Here is a 16745-nt window from a genome sequence, read left to right on the forward strand (position 1 = left end):
TTTAGAGGATTTGAAATTTGAAATTTTATTTTAACGGCCATGCATGGCACTTACTAGTGGCGTGGTAGCAACTAGAAAGAAAGGAAACAGGAAATATTTGTAAATTGATAATTGACATTATGACATTTGAATTTTAAACTTCAACAACTGCATTTTTGAGCACCCAACACATCGATTTGATGAGTCATCCGCCGTATAGTATTGACTTGTCATCGAATGACTTCTATTTATTCCCGCACGTAAACAACAAACTCAAATGTCAACGTTTTTCGACACCTGAAGAAGCGGTTGCTGCATTCAGAATGCATGTTTTGGAGATACCTCAATCAGAGTGGCAAAAGTGCTTCGACAATTGGTTCAAACGCATGCAAAAGTGTATAGATCTTCATGGGGAATATTTAGAAAAACAATAAAGTGATTTTCGATGATTAATATTTGTTTTTGTTCTCTAATCCCGAAATATGAAAGGCAACCCTCGTATTATTGACGTTTAATTTTTTCAGTTACTTCTGGAATATATGTGGGAGTTGTCAACTGACATGTCTCCGATGGACGTAAGAGCTATTGTGAATGACGGCCTCATCATGCATATTTGATGAAAGAATGTATGCTGTGGTACGTCGAACCAGTATGATTGGTTGCAGGACATCATCACACTAAGGAATCAAAGTTCAAAGGGAAAATATTTTTCATCTCTTTTCCCTCTTCTTAAACGATATTCGTTTTATCCGAAGTTGAAAACTCCATAACGAATTCTGTCTTACTTTGATGGTAGATGAGGACTACATTAGGCTTACGAGGAATTATGTTTACAATAATTTCTGAAAGAAACACTTGGTGATAATAATCGCACGTTAAAAGATGTCACAATTTGGTATATTTGGATCCTGTCAAAAAGAAGAATTTTGTTGAAAATTGATAAACTAGTTTACTGTTATTGGTACACAAATTTTAAACTAAAACAATTACGAGTAGAGTTTTTTATTAACAATGTCAAGAATTTACATAGAATGTGCCAGATGTGCCGATTTCCTAAAAATGCCTCACATTATTTCCGACGTTCTACGGCTACTTCGCAAATCGTCAAGGCCGTTGTATTATTATCGTAATAATATTTTTGGATAGTCATGTGTTGGTATTCTTCAACAATCAGTGGAAACCCATCTTTAAAATATAATTTGTTATAACTTATGAAACTTGAAGGTTTACAGATTCAGTAAGTAACCGGTTTGGTTGAAAATTGTGGAAAGCAATAAAAGCTAAAAATAGATGAGTTCTGATACAGAGTGTTCAATAAAATTATGAAAAAATGGAGTTACATGCCAACTATACGAGTTTACACCTGAAGATACACATATCGTTTCTCTTCTTCTTCATCCGCCAAAAATTATTTAATAGTACGAAATGAATTATATCAGAGTGTTTATAAAGAGAGAGAGAGAAAATTACTATCAACCTATCGTAGTGAATATTACTTGAGACGACTTTGAATCTGAGTTTTCTATAATTCGTTATTTGGTAACAAGGTAACCAATAGCCATAATACTATTCTTTAATGATGAAATAATATTAGAATGCCTCAATTCATTTTTACCAACACAATGAGAAAACTAAGAAACGGCTACTGCTTATTTGGATTTGTATATTTTTTTTTAGTTTTCGAGAACGTATAATTGACTATATATATATATATATATATATATATATATATATATATATATATATATATATATATATATATATATATATATATACATATATATATATATATATATATATATATATATATATATATATATATATATATATATATATATATATATTCCATTCGGTATTGTCTGAGAATTACAGAATTTGAATAATGCAAACATGCCGGTATATCAAAGAAAGCAACATAGTCGTCTCAAGCAAGTGAGATATTTCTACCGCCTACGCTCCTTGAGGACACCGCTAACGAGCCATTGGAATAGTGACTTGCGACAAACGACATCAAAAAAAGAGGCGGTCGACCATTCTTTTTGCATATTGCGTTAAAGATAGTATTGATAGACGTTGGACTGGGGGTATTAATATAAATTTTTCAATGATATATTGTGTATGATGCGAAGATAATTGGAATATCGTGAAAACTAATTTTGTTTAAATATTTCATTTGAAATATTTTTTTATATTTGAAATAGTTTTTTATTTAGGATTGTTACCTTCTACAGATCTATAAAATAATCAGAATATTGAATTCAAAAATGAATACAAATGTAGAGAGGGCAAAAAATTACTGCATTTGATGACTTATTATGACGTTTAGCCAAGTTGAGGAGCTCCGCTTTCAATATGGTTAATTCGAAAGGAATAGCTTACAATTGTAACCACTCAGTAATATTTTCCTTCCTCCAACACGATGTCGGCAGCTTCTCGACTCGTCTACTGTGGTAACTTGCGTTATCCATTATTGATCCATGCGGAAGTTTTAGAAGTATCTTTTTAAAGCATACTATGGCATCCATTTCTTGATGATAATTCCCATTTTTCTTTGATTCAAATAGCATCAATCCATCTTTCACGACTCTCTCACTGCTGGCTATGTGGCAGCGGATCAACTTTACTAATAATGCCAAATCTTGGAGACGGTGTGTGTGACCCTCCCCATATTGACCCATGTTTCATCCAAACAAAAAATAGATTCACCTAGTGTTCTGACTTTCTTCATTTCTCTGAAATAGTTTCTTCTCCATTCTACAATCTCTGATTTTTCTATTGACATGCTCTTTCTATCTTGTTTTCCAAAAGTGAAGTTCAGCTCTAGTGATATCTTCCATAATCTGGATCTTCTTATATCAGGAAAAAAACTGTCTTCACGAATAACTGACGAAACTTTATTTAATGTAGGTATTTCGTTTTTTATGTAAAAAGAATTTACTGTTTTCCTGGTAGAATTCTCGAACTCTTCGTTCCCGAACAACTAGCTTCCATGTTGTATAGCTTTTTATTCAACTCGCTCTCGAAGTAAACTGAAGAATATCACGACTAACCACTTTACCATGGCCTTCAAACTCCCAACAGAAAATACTGTAATATTTTTTTCTTATGGAAAAAGCCAAGTTGGTCCTATTGATGGGTGCAGTATGTCTGTTGATGGTATAATTCAAAGGAATATCTATTTATACCGCCTTCAAAAAACCAATGTTTTTTTCAATCTCCTTCAACTAAATACTTATTTGCTGGCGAATGTCTCAGTTAATACTGGACATATTTTCACATTTGTCGTAGTTTATTTGTTAGCGCCCTTTCACACGGAGAGCTTGACGTCTCTCGCTTTAGAGAGAGAGGAAGGCTCTTAGTGCCAAAAAGCAACGTTTCCAATGAAGCTTTCAGACAAAGAGCGGGAGTCGCCACGTCTCAGGAGACGAGAGCTCTCACGTCTACTGCATGTCGAGCCCGGGAGCCGCGTCTCCTCAAAATGCAAAAGGATGAGTGGAGGCTTCCACACAAGAAGTGAAAACGGCTTTTCCTGGTTGACGCTTCACACTATTGATCATGACAGATTACGATGTGGTGCTGTTAAGTAGTGCTATTTGCAATCAACCCGCTCTTTGGGATAAAAGTCTCGACATTTATAAGGACCGAAATGCAGTCGTAAAAAGTTGGGTGGAACTCTGCAAGATGCTCAACGTAGATTTCGCAACATTATCCGTCCCATTTTTGATCGTTGACGTTTCTGTCGTCGAGGTTTGTGTCGACGGTATAGGGAAAGTATACGGCAATAACTCGCGTGCGATCCATTCTACAACTGACCTCAAGGAGCCAGGAACTAAGGAACTAAAAAGGCTTCCGTTGTGATTGGGCGGTAGGTAGGAGTGATAAACGCTCCCGAATAGGAGCGAGAGACGTTAAGCTCCCCGTGTGAAAGATTCCTTATTCTGTTTATTATGAGTGAGAATTTTCAAGAATAAATTTTGAATATCAATTAATTCAAAAGAATATACAAATGATTTGAATGCAGTACGCCTATGGCACTAATATATATGTAGATATACTACTGAAGTTTCTTCCATTTCTGGACAGACTATAAAAAGATGTTCAAATTCAATCATTCCCGCAATCCTTCGATAAAGTAAAACATGACCTGATCCACTATTATATCAACAAATTACTCAGCTAGCGGTCAAACAATAGTTACAAATGAGTTGCAACCAGATTAGTCTACACTAAAAAAAATTGAAATTTTCAAAAAATTACCACTATGAAATCATACTGAATTTCATAGAGCTTTTGATTTATACTACTCACTACTACTGTCTGACTTCCAGTAACATGGAATGAAATTAACTGAAAACTCTAACTCCTGTCGACAAAAATAATCGAGGATCTCAACAGCCATGCTTCGATATCGACAGTCAAATGTGAAATCTCTTTCTGTTTCTCTCTACAGATTTCACTGTGCACAGGCAAATTATGATACACACAAACAAAAATTATAGCCAAGACAATCGTTCAGACCTATTAAATCATGGTCCCCTAAAAGCAGGTATTCAAAGAAGAAAATCGATTGTTGACAATGATGATGTTGAAATTATTATTCTCGAATACTGAATCGCGAATCCAACAGTTTCTGGAATTTCTATAAAATCTTAAAAAGAATGTTGACAAACACCAATATGACCCATACAAATTGGATGTTCTAATGGATTTGAAAAAACCGATATTCAAAACAGTGTAAACTACTACTACTGAATTAAAACCATGTATGAAGCAAGTCGAAAAGTGTATGAATTAATGTCATTTCCGCGTAGCTGAATTGCTCACTAATTCAAAGCTGGTATATCTCCTATATATAGGGCTTTTCATGATGAGCGTTAATTAGCCGTTTCTGACAAATTATTGAACGGATCAACCTGAAAATTTCACAGTATGCATAAATCAATATGACCTACACGCCTAAAATATTTCAGGCGAAGCGGCGTTGTCGCTTCTACTATAAAGTAGCGGCTTCTTTGATTTTTCAAATGGAACACTCCGTATATAATATCATATTATGATTCATTATCACTTTGTCAAAAAATTCATATATTATTTCCCTATACCTATCTATTACCGATTAAAAGATATAAATTAATTTCGATATTTTTTTTACCAAACATGAACTTTTATAAATGTTGATAATCTTGAACTCTCTTGCACTAAAACGATCAAATTTGAAATGGAGTGGAGTGATACTATGAGGATCTTCACTCCGAGTCATATTTTCATTTGCCTCATACAGGGTCTTCAAAAAATGCAGATACTTTGATCTCATGAAAAAATGAGTGGAACTCAATTTTTTCAAATGGAGCACCCTGTATATTTCAACATTTTTGAGCTCTACATCCAATTTTAGATTAACTTTGTTCAGATAATACTATTTCTATTTTGAACCATTTTCGAGTTAAACTGTTTCAAACGGAAATTGACATCGTTTCCTTGTTCATCACTCATTTTTGTAAAACAGATTTCGTTTGATGTTCGTTTTTCACATACAGTTGTTAAGGAATAAGTGGAGCAAGCCCAATGATAAATTCAGAGTTTTTCAATTAACTTTTTCTCAATAGTGGAATATAAAATATCATTAAATGGAAATTTTCGAATTTCGAAGTTGAAAAGAAACTTTCAGAACCTAACAAGTAATTCCTTTGGTTATCGAAATGGAAAATTTGCAAATGAAGTAAAATAAGTAGTGAATACCAGAAGTACTGAATTTGAAAAATGGTTTAACAATTTAAGTTGCAAGATTCGAAAAACACTAAAATGTTGTCTTGTTTGTTGACTTAATAATCCCCCTGTATATAATGGACACTGCACCAAAATAAGTATTACACTCAACAGAAAGCATTTCTCAGCAAGAATTAGTGTCAGCAAGTGTCCTACTTTCAAGAACAATTTTCTCTTCAAATATTATACAACAATTTTGAAGGACATCCAATATTCGTCTAAGGAAACAATGAGACTAAAGCAAATGATAATTTCGTACATTTTTTTTACTGCTTCCATCATTAGTTCACGAATAGATAGAAAATTGTTGAGTAGTGGAAAACATAACATACCAAGTCTTGATTTTCTTCAAATCTTTCTGTTTTCCCTCAGGAACAACTTTGAGACCCTCCATGAAAGGATGATTCAATTTTGGTGCCATGTCTATCTATAACAACCGAAACTATCACTGTGATAAAAACGTATAGTCCTGTACGATGAAACAAAAATTCACGAAATATAATTTAACTCAAAATTTCTACTAAGTTTGTTCCGCACAGTTTGAATGCTCTGATGCAAACTGAATAGCTTTCACAATCGTAGTGCAAAGTAGGCCATCCTCAGGTCTCTGGTCTTGAGTGAGATTTTGTGTTAAGCAGAAATTGAAAGTTGGAGAGGGGGAAAACCATCCGGATACCTACTTGAAGATTATTATAATTGTGATATTCGAGAGTAATTCAACATTCCAGATGTTCATGAGTACCATTCATCAATTCATATCTTCATATTTCATATGTTCTTTTAACGGTTTAAGTAAACATTTGTTTCTGTATGTCGTTGGTATTATTAGAATGATTGGATTTTTGGATAATTTATTATGAGACACAAATATTAACATATCATGTACAGCGTATACTTCACTTTCAATTTGATGAGTCATATTTCATGTTGACAATATATGAAAATGCATGTCTATACTAAATATTCTAATAACAGAGTGTCAGTGCGTCAGGTCATAAATCATGATAGTGAAAAATAATCATAAATAACCAACATATCTATCTGGAATTGAAAAAACTGAGACAAATAATTCAACAGGTGATAACATTAGCATACCGAACAACAACATGCAATAAAGAAAACGCCGAGAACGGCGAATTGAATGAAATTCGTTTAGTATATTAATGATTTTTTTTTTGCGAAAACACCAAAAACTGCATACATCATCAATTTGTAAAAACAAACAGTAAATAACATGTTGATTATTTTAATCGTCATAAATTGCAATGTCAAAAATAGGGTGAAACATAGCTAAACAAAATTGAATTCAATAGTAAATCTCCAAAATCCTCTGAGGTTGTTTAAAGAACAAATCATTGATCATGTATGACTCAAGTAATTAGAAATCTATTGAAAACAGAACAAAATTGGTGTCTCTCGAGGCATCATTGTCAGGATCAACAGACTAATTCAGGGGTCGGCAAGTAGTTTTAGGTGTGGTCCGGTAACTGTGGAAAATTTTTACGAGGTCCAGAAAAAACAACTAATAAAAATTAAGTGCTACCTATGTATTATTTTGGTTTCAAATCAAATTCTGAATTATAAAACACAAGATCTGAAATTGATGTGAGAAATTACAGCGACGGTCTTGAGCCAGTTTTTTATAGTTTGGTTCTCGAGAGGAACAGCAAATTCGAAGTATGTCTTCTACGTGGGCGTCTGTTAATCTCGAACGATATTTGTTTTTCAAAAAATTAATCTTCAAGACATACATATGTCGAGCCACACATAATGGCCAAATTTATAGCTAATTTCTTGCAATTTTCATATTTTTCTGGAACATGTTTGGTCCAAAATTCTTCAGTGGATACCGTTTTAACTTCCAATAACGGTTTAAGAAACAGAGATAGCTTGCCCACCTCTGCAAAATCTTGGAATCTTGTAGCAAATTAGTTCCTAAGATCGGCCAGAAATTTTACAAACGCTGCAATGTCTTCTTCAGAGTTCTTTTTGAAAAGTCGGGCAAAATGAATATCTTAAGATATTTAATGCTTTAGCAGAAAATGTATAAGGTACAAAAACAAAATAACTAGGACAACTCAGTCTTATCTTCATAATTGAACAATTCACAACACAACAAAAAAATATTTTTTGAATGTTTCGTACACTAAATTAGTCAATTTCTACTAACTTTGGGGTGATAAAAACGAAAATAACAATGAAAAATTTTTATTAGCTCTGGTTTTTGAGATACACAGTACTTAATCTTAAAGAGTAGTTATACTATACGTGAAAAGTGAAAGTACATAAAACAATATTGTTATGTTTCTTTTAGAATATTTTAAGTACAAAATTAATAAAAAAAAAACATTATTCTTAGTGTTTTGACAAATAAAAGAAGTTTGTACCACCAAATTTCAATTAAGTCCATCCGATTTATTGTAAGATCGCTGTCGTTTAGCTTGTCTTTTATAAAACACTTCTGGAGCATCCCTACACACAGACCAGCAGTAGTCTGCAAGCATTGCTTCATTCCAACGGCCCTGATATCTCTGTTCCATGAAGGCAATGTCTTGATGGAATCTTTCTCCATGTTCGTCACTCACAGCTCCACAGTTTTGTGGGAAGAAATTAAGATGAGAGTGAAGAAAATGAATTTTTAAGGACATGTTGCATCCAAGTTGGTGGTAAGCTTGAAGAAGCTCTTTAACCAATGCTGTGAAGTTATCATCTCTTTTGTTACCTAATACCTAATGTGATATTTTCACATCATGTTTTAGAAGATTCCACTGTTGTAGTCTTGACCCTAACAGCTCAGCCTTTTCCTTAGACAAGGTCACTCAACTCTGCTTGACTAATTCTGTGCGGATCACTAGACCTATCGCTTACCTCAAAATCAGGGTCATAGGATGTAGAAGGATGGGTTGCTCCTTCTAAACAGTCTTCATCACCTTCCTCTAAAATTTCATAGTTTTGGGGTGGAGAAGGGACTGGCAAATTGTCTGAGTGTGGTATAGGCCGAAGAGCAGATGGGAGATTAGGGTATTTAACCGTTCCTCTTTTCTTCATAGATAAACCTTGCTTAATGGGAGGAGTTAAGCAGAAATAACAGTCGTCTGTATGATTGGTAGGCTCACGCCAAACCATAGGTACTGCAAAAGCCATTGCCCGGTTTTTATTTTTCAGCCACTCTCGCAATATGACGGAACAAGAATTACAACATATATGAGGAGCCCATGATTTATCTTGGTCCCCAACTTTCACACCAAAATAATGTTCATAGGCTGTCTTAACGATAGGTGTCATTTTACGTTTCTGAGCCTTAAATGTTATTTCACCACATATATAGCAAAAGCTATCGACAGAATTCACACACTTTCGAGGCATTTCAGATCAGCACTTAAATTAATTCAAAAATCAACTTCACACGATAATTTCAATAGCAACCACGTGCGTACAATTGACAAACTCACATAGGTTATGTTTACTACTTAAGAACAGCTGATGAGAGGGGTGTTATGTAAACAAACATGTGTACCAACTGTTGGTGATGAAATATTTCATTTGTTGAAAACTCAATATACATATATATATATATATATATATATATATATATATATATATATATATATATATATATATATATATAATATAATGATACTAAATCTTGAAAACAAGAGCTAATATATAATTTTTATGGTCACTTTCGGTTTTAACACGTGGAAATACATTAAAATCATCTAATTTCAACCCCGAAACAAAAACTTTGTTGTGTTGTGCCCGGGAATCCGGGCAATGTGAATAATTTCGTTCTTTATAAGATTTTAATGGCAGTTGATAATTATCAACTGCCATTAAAATCTTATAAAGAACGAAATTATTCACATTGCCCGGATTCCCGGGTAAAGCGGATACAGTACTCCGACAAAGTGAATACACACATTCCAATGTCTGAAAACGTAAGTAATAAATTTAATAAACTGAAAAAAAATAACTTGAACTTTAATAATAAGAAAATTAAGATTGACAGTTAGCACAAATATACTCTTGAGTGCCATCAAAAGCAGAACATTCTTCGTGACACCAGAGTTGACAAACGTCACATTGAATCCAATTTTCAATCGGACTATCATCTTCTTTAATGTATATTTCGCCGCAAAAAAAAACATAAAATATCCTTAAATTCTTCAATTTTCTTCGGCTGTTTAGCTTTTTTAGCGGTTTTTCTATTTGTTTTGTCAGTCTTAGTAATAGCTTTAACAGTCTTCTTAGAAACATTTTTTGATATATCATCCAATCTTTTAGTAACGTTCTTAACTTTATTTTTCACAAATTTCTGCTTCTGGTCTTCCTTAATCGGTGTACTGGTTGATATTTCCAATTTTCGTAATGTCCTTTTACGAGTAGTGATTGGTTTGGCAGGATTTGGTTAGGTCTTAACATAAAGGGACTGCAGTGAGAAGTTGAGTATCCAGGTTTGGGATCCAGTGAAATGCTCGCATTTTGTTGAATATTTACTTCAGCTAACAATTGGCGTAACAAAGGCCTAAAGCTCAAATGGGGGAACTCTGCTGGACTGCTCGGACATGGAATTAATTATTTTGACTAAAGGATCGATTAGATTCGAAGAAATAAGTTCTTGAAGAAGTGAAGTTCAAGGGGTTGACGAAGTTTCTGCAGAAGGTCCGAGAGTATCGATATTTTCTAGTGAGTTTGTGACTTTTGTGTGAATATTCATATTAGATGTGCTTGCGATCACGGCGGCTGATTCGTAATCTTCGTCACCAAAAGCATATTTATTAAAAACCCATTGACTACATTTAGAGCTACTGCACTTTTCTAAAATGCCGGTGATAACAGTTTGGCCACATCATATTGATTTATAATTCGTCCTGGGTTTGATTTTTGAAAAACATTCATCTCCATTTCAAAATATGGTTTTAATGGGCCGTAAACGGATATATCCATGGGCTGCATTTTATGAGTTGCATGTGGGGCCAAGGATAAAATTACGACGTTATTTTTCTGGCGTATTCCAAAGCTGGGTAATACTTATGGCTCTCGTGGTTGTCCAATAGAAGTATTTTTTCTCAGGGGTAGGTCGAACATGTTCCACAAAAAATGCATCCAATCAAGGAATACCTCACCTCAAGTTCAATCATTTGCAGTACAGATTCCTTGAGTGCCAGGAGGCGCACCATCAAGTAATCTGGGCTGCATATTTTTCCTGGCAAAAATTAAAAATAGAGGTAGAAACGAACCAGCAGCATTACAACAACCAATGACCGTCGTTAATTGACCACGTTCTGCACTAGCAATTATGCCCACCTGTTTCTTTCCTCTTATTGATATCACTTTAGGTGACTTATTAGTAGTGTTTGATATATCAGTCTCATCCATGTTGTATAATCTAGAGGCATCAATATCGTATTTCACAGTCAAAGCTTCAAGATTTTCATAAAATCGTCCAACTTCACGTCTATTGAATCCTTTCGCCCTTGCAACCGATGTTGCTTCTGGAGTCCTGAGGGAAATTTGATTGTGACGTGACAAAAACGACGATAGCCAGTCATCTCCAGCTTTTTCGTACTTGTCCCAATTTTTCGGGTAGTTCAAATTATTTTTCTTAGCGTAGATGAATGCTGAATTTTCAAACTCGTCTCGAGTCAGGCCAAATAATACAGAATCCATATCTTTGAGATATGTTATTAACTCTATCTCCTGATCTTCGGTAAAAACAGGACGGAATCGGCCCAGTTTTGGTGCCGCGCTGCCAGTTTTCACATGTCTGTACAAGGTTGCATATGCCAACCCATAGATACTTTTTAGCTGTGCTCTTTATTGATTCTTCAGCTTTGCACAAATTGATAGCCGTTTGCATGACATTTTTATCCCACGACTCTTGTATAGTTTTTTTTCATATTTATTCACCATCTGAAACAAATATAGGACATTATGAGATCGTAAGTCAATAATCACAAATTACGGGCAAAGTGGATACCATATTCACTTTGCCCTATCCACTTTGCCCGACTGGGTAATTTTTGAGGTTAACACGTTTCATTGAAAAAACCCAATGATTCTAACAGTATGTTAAATATACTATAAAAACCTAGTTAAATAAGCTAACGAGTCAAAATATGTCTCATGGTCAAGAACTAATAATAGGAAATGATATCAATATGTACTTGCCTTGCAAAATTAATCTTTTTTTCACAAAAATAAAAATCTCCACTCTGTCGGCGGCACGCGACGCGTCTCTCGCTCTGGTGTTTTCTACGTACTGGCCCAAGATGGCCGAACGTTACAGTGGTGGCGTGTTGAACCACGCACAAATAAGTTAAGAGTAGTAGGAGTAGTCGCTTTGCCCAGTGTATTCACTTTTCCCGGCCTTTCCCTATATTACAGAATTTTCGGAATACGAATAAATTCTTGTCTAGCAATATATTTTTTAAAGATATCCAGCTGGATTTTTCTTGCTCTTTTATGCAACGAACTAGTAATTTTGTGCTTTTTTTGTGATAACTGAGATTGAAGTTTTTCTTTACGAGCCTTACTGCCAAGAGGAAAGTTTTTGAGAAATTGCTGATGAGTTGTTCGGTAGTGGGCTTCAAATTACCACTCTTAAGAATAGCGACAGTTGTATTGCATTTAAGGCACACTGGAACCGCTTGAGGCCTAAAACAATATTGTTCAGTCCATTCTGTCAGAAACCTCCTATTTTCATTGTCCGCTTCACGCTTTTTAGAATCTATATTAGCATAGGTACGAAAATATTATGAAAACGCTAAAAATCACAAAACAAATGAATGGTTGCTCCGCGGTTTGTCCTGCGACTGACAGTCTGCTTCCCCCGCCCACCTGCCCCCACCCCCGATTTTGATACTCGCTCGAGCTTTTTTTAATAAAACAAAATAGTGGCAAGCGCGCACAAACACACATATACACAGGGTAGGTAGGAAACTAATAAAACCATATCAGTTGTAGGTACCGTTAAAACAGGTTGACTAGGCAATCTGAAATAAAATAAGTACATACTAAGTTGAATTCTATGTGGCTTAAAAATATTAAAACAATTAATAAAGGTATAGTATACCTCATGTGGGTATTAATTTTTATACTTGGTATATAACACATTACAATATTTGGCAGTCCGCTGTTCGACTTTTCTCGGTCCGCAAACGGACCACGGTCCGCCTGTTGCCGACCGTTGGATTAAGTCTTAGTCATCTGATGATGTTAACTTGATAAGCAAAATGCAAATCGAGAGACGCAAATTTTATTCTGGTGAGCGAAAAGTGCTTTATTATCTCGTCAGAGGTTCCAAATTAAATTTATCAAGTATATGACTCAGAATTCATTGAACAGGGCTAGATTTAAAAAAACATTGAATCTATGACAGTTCTGTCACTCTCTGTTTATAACATTTGTAATTTTTATCGGCGCGTTTTCGGACGTTTCCTTAAACTTTCTAGACAAAAATACAAATCGAATGACACCTTGGTCGTCATTTTTGGACAGGGCTGAAAAATGTCACCAAAACGAGCTAAACCGAGTACATGTAAGCCAGACTACATCTGGACGAAACATTACTTTGATAATTAGAGTCATCAAATGAGATCAAAGAGGAATATGACATCGACAACTGGCAAAATTTGGCATTACATAATTTTTTCATCTCCTGATGATGCTGACTTGGTTAGCGAAATGTACTTCGAAAGACGGGGTGTTCTGGTAAGAGAAAACTGTTTTCTTCAAATAACATAACCTTGAAGAGATAATCATCCGATCCGTCAACAATGAAAATACTGGGCCGGCCGTGTTTCTCGATATCAAAGGAGCATTAGACAATTGCACTACTTAAATCTTTCGGATAGACCATGATTTGTTGAATCAATGATCAACAGGGGTGTTCCTGATGGATAGTATGTTTGATATTCTTGATCGAAGAGAAGTAGATCTGGAAGCTCATGCTTATGATCTTATTATCCGGGTAAAAACCACGTCGAAAGAGTAGCCTGTAATATCCTCCAAAGATTGCTGGACAATGTTCATTGTTGGTGCCAGAAGAAGCAGTTTAAAAAAAATCTGTTTAAAAATCTGTTTTTCCGTTAACCAGCTGTCGCACCCCTACGAACGACAACCCTCAAAAGTCGAAACTTGTGCGAGCTAAGGACTAACGAGGTCTTACCTTTTAACGTGTGATTCCTAACACGGGTTGGACGGTAGCAAGTGAAGATCGATCGTTCAGACTAGGGCTTGAACCACCGACCAACACGGCAGTCAATTCGAGTGAGTGAACAAAGCACCCGCGCCGAACCGCTTGGCTACCGACCTAGTTGTCTGGGAACTCCAGCAAAACTGTATTAGACCTTTTCACCAGGATGAGAAATCTTGATGAATTCACTTTTCTTCAAGGGTGAGATTATTCCTTTTGCAGCGGACGCGAAATATCTATGTATATTACTTGACGAAAAAATCATCTAGATCGCTCATTTGGAAAAGGCGATTCATTAAATCCAGACTATCCCTTTAGACATGTCGAAAGTTTTGTGGAAAGCCTTCGGGCTTAGGCCCCAAAGAAATTCGTGGTACACCATCAGCGACCATGAAAATCATTCTTGACCTTCCCCACATCTTTTTGGAGTGAGGAAGAGGTTAAATGGACAACATATAGAATTGTGCATATTACCAATTGCACAAAACAGGCTCATACGGAACGTGGTAGACTACCACCCGACACTGAAAGTCACAGCATTATGGGAATGTCTTCAATTTCGGGAGAAAAATACTCAGGACAGATAGCTGTTGGTTCACAGATAAAACAGTATACCTACAGGTTCAGGTACAGTTACATATCCAGGAGAGAGCTATCAACCTGCCCATGCGATTGACTTTCAAGAGGAAATCTACCCCACTGATGTGTGTGTGTGAAGAGAATGGCCAAAACCAACCTCACAAATGAATACCAATATTCAGACAGACAGACAGACAAGACAGACAGACAAGCAACATTGTAAGCTTTTGACTCTCACCAAGCAACGTCAAAGTTGGTAGTGCAGTGCCAAAAAAATCTCTCCTTAGTAGGAAGACTCAAAGAATTGAATCCTGACGACACTGGTCCGAACGGTAATGAAACTGATGATTCCTTTGTAAGGAAGTTGAACATTGGACATTGAACACCTGGAGTGCAAGAAGAGTTCCAGATCTCTGGCAAAATCTACCAAATGATGAAACATCAGAGCCACATACTTTGTACCTGCCCTGATGTAGACCCAATCAGATTTTCAGAGTTCTACAGAGTTTCACCCTTGCCATCTGACCAGAAAGATCACTCACCAAATCAAGTAAACGGTTTCGTTGAGAAGATGAGTTTGAATGGGTGTTAGAAAAAATAAACCATTGCGGGTTGAAGTTGTGATTCGAATATACCCACACACTTGGGACCTACCTACCTCACAGTTCTTTTATATGAAACAAAATACATAAATAGATGAACGTGTCTCTCGAAACTGCTCGTAAATTTCAACAAGTGTTGGGCACCACGAAAGATAGAAAGACAGAAAAAAAAAGTCTGTTATTTACGAATCAAGCTGTGACAAAAAGTATGTTGGTCAAACTGAAGGAACTATAATTACTCATTATGAGAAACATATTTCACGTATTCGGTGAGGCAGTATTGAGTCCAGTATTGCCCAACATACCTTAGAGAAAGGCCATAGACTAAGTGAGTGAAAATAATTGATGGAACCTGTACAGGCTTTTTCAGATGCCTTCCAAAGTTTATAAATTGAAAAATGTGGAATGAGATCTGAACAGCTCTTTGTTTACTCTCTCACGAAATACATACAAGTAGAAACCAGTTATTAGGTATCATAACAAGTAGTCACTGTTTCATAAATTGGGAATTGAAATACAATAACAACTGAATACCAGGAGATTCATTCAATGGCATTCATATGATGACCCTTATTATCGAAGGTAATAGTTCGTCCAGGTGTATAAAAAAGGCTTTGAATTATTTGTAATATTTATTTATTATATATTGGTTATCTGAACACACCTAGAGTGAGGGAAAACGGTTTTCAATAGATTCCATAGATGAGTTTATCTATGAAGTCAAGTGTTTTATACGTTTCGACATACCAACAGTGTGTAACATGTTATTACAATCGAAGTAATTGGTGTTTTTTAGTATCTGTGAATTTTCTACAAAGAATTATTATGGCTGCCTCAGAAAGTGCTCAGAATTCGACCGACAGACCAATTATAAGGCTTGAATTGCTTCACAGTTGGAAAAAGATGAAAGAGGGCTGATTGTTAAGCAAATCTTCCCATCGACAGGTGATGTTTCACTCAGAATTACACCGTTAACCAGTTGTCGGGCCCTCACGAATGACAACCCTTAGAAATCTAAACTTATGCAGGCTAAGGATTAACGAAGTCTTACCTCACCAATACAAGAGTAACCTCTATGTGGGTCAGATCAGCAAGTCACGTGATACCTCACCGCGTAAGATCATCAGAAGTTTGCTCAGTTACCATATAGTACTTCACCAGAAAATGAGATGCATTAAACAACTGTGGTCGATTTGGGAGTCTCCTTTCATTTCAACTGTTCGTACTCCGAACAATGAAGATCAATTCAGAAGAAGTATGCTCCAGTTCTCTTGTTTCTGCATCCCACCATTATCCATTCCCTCAGTGGAATTCAAACAAACAAAAACAGACAAGTTTGATCAAATGTCAAGGTTTTGTCCACTGTTTTTTTTTTCGATTGCCGTGACGAAGTGCACCAGGAGCTCTTGCCATGTGGCAAGAGTATTATCTTGAAGTTGTGCTCCGCTTGCGAGAAGAAATACAAAGAAAACGTCCAGTATTGTGGAGAAACAATTTTCATCACAATGATGCATCTGCTCTCTCATCATTGCATGTTCATCATTTCTTGGCCAAAATCAACACCATAATCATGGCTCAGCCACCGTATTTACCATATTTGATCCCCGCGCCGATGGGAAGAT

The 16745-nt window shown here is 35.6% G+C and overlaps 2 protein-coding genes across 2 annotated transcripts in view; one reads left to right on the forward strand and one right to left on the reverse strand.

The window, feature by feature from the left end:
- The window catches only part of LOC111508404 (alpha-tocopherol transfer protein), a 77486-nt gene extending 71161 nt beyond the window's left edge, over positions 1–6325 (reverse strand). Inside the window, exon 1 of the mRNA XM_074185682.1 lies at positions 6078–6325. Within this exon, the coding sequence (XP_074041783.1) occupies positions 6078–6166 (89 nt within the window). The 5' untranslated portion in view covers positions 6167–6325. The remainder of the gene's footprint in view (positions 1–6077) is intronic.
- The window catches only part of LOC111502947 (alpha-tocopherol transfer protein-like), a 46081-nt gene that overhangs the window by 14980 nt on the left and 14356 nt on the right, over positions 1–16745 (forward strand). The window lies entirely within an intron of this gene.

The sequence above is a fragment of the Leptinotarsa decemlineata genome, unplaced genomic scaffold (assembly GCF_025532065.1).
Source record: "Leptinotarsa decemlineata unplaced genomic scaffold, Ldec_3_MD MMD2_tig00078346_RagTag_RagTag, whole genome shotgun sequence".
Taxonomy (NCBI): domain Eukaryota; kingdom Metazoa; phylum Arthropoda; class Insecta; order Coleoptera; family Chrysomelidae; genus Leptinotarsa; species Leptinotarsa decemlineata.